General features: G+C 33.3%; 1 protein-coding gene across 1 annotated transcript in view; it reads right to left on the bottom strand.

The window, feature by feature from the left end:
• Window positions 1-3,031: 3,031 nt before the first annotated feature.
• LOC108968944 (protein anachronism) overlaps window positions 3,032-5,508 on the bottom strand; it is a 19,244-nt gene continuing 16,767 nt past the window's right edge. Inside the window, exons 5-6 of the mRNA XM_018933308.1 lie at window positions 4,876-4,948; window positions 3,032-4,741 (exon numbers count right to left, since the gene is read on the bottom strand). Of these exons, the coding sequence (XP_018788853.1) occupies window positions 4,219-4,741; window positions 4,876-4,948 (596 nt within the window). The 3' untranslated portion in view covers window positions 3,032-4,218. The remainder of the gene's footprint in view (window positions 4,742-4,875; window positions 4,949-5,508) is intronic.

The raw sequence follows: 5,508 nt of genomic DNA, 5'->3' as shown, positions 1-5,508 counted from the left end.
GCTCAAGTGCCCGATAAAAATCTGCGCACTTTTTAATTTTTATTGCTCTTTATCAAACATTATAGCGTTCACATTATCGGCGCAACTGGGTCGATTTTGGTTGTGCATTGTAGGCCCAATATCGGCCATGATTGTCGCATTTCATAATATTTAATGCGGTCACATTATCGGTACATGAAATACGCCGAAAATTGGTACCTTGCGCCGATAGTGGGACCCGGGCTTAACAATGGAACAAAGCACATTTGAATGCGACTTTCTTAGCAACATGTGGAGTATTTTAAAAAGGATAAAGTGGATTTTGTGCGCCGATTCATCACTATCGATGAGACTATGATCCTGAATCTAAACAAGCGGATAAGGAGTGGTGTGAACCTATTTGTTCGGCTTCGAAACGAGTTCGTGTCCGAAAATCGGCCAAGAAGGTTATGGCACCAGTTTTTTGGCATGCGAGATGAATTTTGTTTGTGGATCACTTGGAAACTGGTAAAATAATTAATTCTGAATACTATTGCAACCTTTTCGACCAGTTGAAGGAAAAAATTTATTAAAAAGGACCCGGTTTGCAGAAGAAAATATCATTTTTAACAGGACAATGCTCCATGTCACAAGAGCATTTTGGTAAGAGCTAAAATCCATGAATTAAAATTCGAATTGTTGGATCATTCACCGTATCCACCCGATTTGGCCCCCAGCGAATTCAATTTGTTTCCAGAACTCAAAAAATTTAATTAAATGAACATCCCAATGAAAATAAGAAAGCGTGTCTTATTCATAACGGTGCATCTTTGCACCTAAAATAGATAAATTTGCGCGAAAACTTGGCCTAGCCCTTACATAACAAATATCAGTTTATTCGAGCATTCGTTATTGGTTTTACTCCTTAAAGTATTTCCCTGGCTTTGATTCTTGTAAGTTGCAAGAGTATAAAATGTTCGTTACACCCGAACTTAGCCTTTCCTTACTTCTTTTTTCTTTATTTTGCATTTGTACCTACTATATAAAGATGAAACACGAGTACTAACGAACAATTTTATTCTAATTAGTTAGGAGAAATACTTGTGCTTAAAAGCTAAATGTTCTTGTGTTTCAACCATATTTCTCGCCCCGTAGTTTAGAATAGTCTGGAAGCTTCCTCATTAACGTTCTATCTAATTACTTCCTTTGCCACTGAATGCTCGCCTTACCAAGGAGCATTAATTAGTACCTTACTTTGAAGGAACTGAATGCCGGCAATACAGCTTTGACTTGACCAACCCCATAGTTGGGCTCCGTAGGCCTAAACTATCTTTAGAACTTGATTGTATATTAACAGCTCGTTTTGGATTGATAGAGTGGATTTCCTGCCAACTATGTGGTAAAGTTAAGCAAATTTCACGTCTATTAAGGCCGCCGTAAAAACGTTCTTTTTATCTATTGTATTTTCAACAGAATTAACAATTCGGTGCACCTGGTCAATCTTTGAATGATGATCAAATTGATTTGTTGGTATGTTATATTGACGATCAATTATTGGTTTGGCCTATTTAGGAAGACGTTCTCAAATATTTTAGATGGTATGATGTAACATCGTGTACAGCAGAGAGCTGCAACGATTTATAACCAAATATTCTTTTCCAATTCTGTTATTTTATTTACTCTTAATGAGCTGAGACTGTTTCTCGGCGTCACCTAAAGAAGAAGTTCAGCAATTTTTTTTCTATAGTGATTCTCTATTGGGTAATACCAAACTGGCTATTCTAGTACAGGTAAAAGTTTAAGATTTTCGACAAATCGAATAAAAAAACTCTCCAATTTTGAAATTAATGCCGCGAAATGAATTCAAAATATTATGGTCGATACAGCGTTTCTTATAGAAAGGGAACAGAGTGGGAAACACTAAAACTCCAATCTTTAAACGCGTAACCGGACCGATTAGTTAATTTCAACATTAAAAAAAAATCGCGAAAATCAGTGATTTTTTGTGAAGCTCCGATGACTGAGAAGATCCCTTAAGTATAAATAAGGCGAATATAATTTGGTTCTTGTATTGGATAACAATAAAGCTTAACCATTCGGTTATCTCACCGCATTTCAAGTTCCAGGCTATCTCCGTAAAAGCAATGCCGTGTAGAAACAAGTTCTTTTTAATCTAAGTGTTGTAAATATTTAAAATTATTGAATTTAATTAATTAATTTCTATCTCTCTTTAATTCTCTCCCCTTCGCTCCATTGTTGCCAAGGAATGAGTGGAGCAGATCAAGTTATATATAATAGTTTATATGATAGTTTCGGGGTTGCAGTTTACACAGGCGTTGCGTTGTTTGTTTGTAGAAACTGCAGCCTTTGTAGGATACAGTGAGAAAAGCATACATCGACTTCTCTTGCTATAGTGTAATCGGTTGTTTGGTGGTTTTGCGTAAATGTAACACATATAAATGATGAATCTCTGCGTTTGTACGAACACTTGATATTAATGAATTTGGATTATTTTTTGTTGTTGGTTCTGGCACAAGGTCAATAAAGAATATTAACATTGGTGTTTTCGATTTATAATTTTCGTCATCCGAAGAATATGGTTATGTAAATGTTACATACACACTCATATTTCATTTTATATGTATTGAAATATATTTTAATATCAATGAGTTTTATTATCACTTTCCTGTAGCCACCACTATCAATGACCATTAACATTATTTCCTCTCCTCATTTCCGCCGGTCGTTGATTTTTATGAAATTTATATTAGTATTTCTATTTGTCTACAAATTTTTCTTTACAAAATTATCCTTACGCGAGGGAAGAATAAAAAATTACTTTCTGTCCAAATAACAAAATTAGTGAAATAAATATGCGTTCATTTATTTTGCTTTATTAGATGTAAGCTACATAGATTCGAATTATGTATATATAATTATTTCATTAATTTACATATAACGGAAAAAAATTCCGATGAGTTTGCCATTCATCATATGCATAATTATTAACATTAACTACAAAAATAATTAATAATTATTTAACAAATATTTATATTTGTTTTCGAATTGGTAATTAAGTAATGTACAATTGTTAACCATTTTGAAATGAGAAATCTTTGTTGGCATACATCACATATAGTACATACTTGTATAATATCATCATGTAAAACATTTATATGAATATTAAGGAAAGTGAATACATGCTCTTTCCATTGGCGAAATGTGAAGATTGTCAATTCAAAATATCATTTTCAAATGCCAAGTGCCTTATGTTTCGAACTGTACCTATTGAGAGTAATCCGCGTGTGATCAAAACAAATAACACTTTTTTTTGGGATATAATTACGTACATATAAATATGTAGACATACATACACATAGTCCCAGACTAGTTTTTGTTTAAAATCCTGACAACTTGCTTGCAAATAAAGTTAAAAAATTTTGTCTGCTTTATAACTAGCAAGGACTAGATTTTCAATTTCGTTTTTCTGTGAAATTGCCATTCCTTAAGTATCGATTAAATACACAATCTTCACGTCCATTATGAAAAGAGCATCATACGTAAGTACACACATATGTATATATGTATGTATGTTTATGTCACATTATTTTGAGACAATAAATAATGTGGATAATAACTAATAAAGTATTCGTAAGCATAGTTATATAATTTAAATTTTAATGTATAAATATTGGTTTTTAAAACAAATAAAAACTAATTTTTGTACATAAATATATAGAAGCCAAATGTACATAACATAAATCACAGTCTCTAAAGAAAAATTATATTATTCGGTAGGAACCCAGTAGAAATAGGTCGCGTGCAGAAAGTTTTTGAAACCCTGTTTTGTATTTTTAGGGCATGGTATTTGTAAGCTTTCGCTTTCTTAAAATTATATTATTATATATAAATCATTATACCGCCTTCTGAAACTACGTCGCTTTTTCCAACTTAGCCATTTCCTATGAACTTTTGGTACTGGGAGCGTTTGTTCGTATGAATGAGTGTGAAAATTTATGTGTTTTGGATAAATAAATTCATATTTTTGTGTGTTTCTAGCGATGTGTATTCATTTGAAAATTGTTTAAATATACTTATATTTTATGCTTGGAAGCTTACGTATATGTGTGTGTAAATGTAATTAAGTTAAACGGCCTATTGAACAGGGAAGACTACTCATTATGAGCTTATGGATTTTTTGTGTGTATTTCAAGCGCTTCATGGGTGGGATGGGATGATTCTTTTTACTATTGCTTTCGTTTAATAGGCAGGAGAATTTATAGGATATTCGAGATGTAGCTGATGTTGTTTGTGAGGATTGTGGATACGCCGATGAGTGTTGTGCCGATTATGAACTTTATATTGTATACCGCCATTTTGCGATTGGATAGTTTCATGATGAACCCTTTGTTTCGAAGTGATTAAGTGGTTATCTTGCCTTTCAATATTCACACGTAGGTTACGCTTATGACTTCGATGGTTATGATCGTGATGAGCTATGTGGAAATTTTGAAAGACAATATTCTGGTCAGATTGACGCTTCTTTGCGCTGTGCTTCGGTTCCGCATCACTAGATGTGGACAATTGGAATAAATTATCAGCGGTCAGTATTTTTTCTGATGTAGAGTGTTGCTCATCCGGTTGGAAGTCTTCCTCAGAGGCCTTAGAGTGGTTAAATAATTGTCGTCGTAAGTTTCCACGCAACATGTCGTGGACTTCTTTTTTCATATTTTTTGGCGCGAATGATGCATATCCTATCAATTTAACATCTAATCTTGGATATCTGAAATGTCAAAACAAAAAACTATGTTAAAGTTAGAAACTATAATCGCAGATTTTAAGGAAACAATGAAATAATAATTTGGATAAAAGTCAGGCCATTTTATAATACTTTATGACTTGCATAGTTTTGCTAACCTTGGCACTTCGTGCGCTGCAAAAGGAGACATAGACGTGTGCGGTCCGTAGTAATTCCACGGGATTGCAAATTCTGAAATACAAATATAAAGTAAAAATAATATTATCGCTTTTTTTATTCCTGACTGTAAAAAGAGCACACAATTCTCAAGCTTTTCATATATACAATACTTGAATTAGCACATGCGGCAAATAGTTTAGACATCCAAATGCATTATGGAGCGGGAGCGTACGTTTCAAAATTATAAAATAATACCTCGTACCATTAGCACTGATTCCAACTTTCATATGATAGTGGAAACAAATATACATCAAATATTTGAAGCTATTATAGGACTTCTACCTAAACTTTCACAAAAAGCTACCTTCAGAAATTTTAAAAAATATCTTTGGGCGATTTTTTTTGATTTTCTATTGCATGAAAAGTTTTAAAATTTTGAAAATATATTAGTTTGTCAAAAAAGTCTTGCGGTATTTTCGCTAGTTGACGCTGAGAGCGCGTAGTTCTAGTTTTGTTCGTCGCATCGGGTCTTGCTATCCCTTTTTGGAAAGCTCTTTTCACGCGCTAACACGTGTTTGATTGATTGTCGTTTCTTTTAAGTCGTTCGTGAGTTATAACGTCGCAAACATGGA

The sequence above is a fragment of the Bactrocera latifrons genome, unplaced genomic scaffold (assembly GCF_001853355.1).
Source record: "Bactrocera latifrons isolate USDA-ARS-PBARC rearing strain unplaced genomic scaffold, ASM185335v1 scaffold_234, whole genome shotgun sequence".
In the NCBI taxonomy this organism is placed as follows: Eukaryota; Metazoa; Arthropoda; class Insecta; order Diptera; family Tephritidae; genus Bactrocera; species Bactrocera latifrons.
The sequence above is the reverse complement of the archived record's forward strand: the minus strand, read 5'-3'. Positions and strand labels throughout refer to the sequence as shown.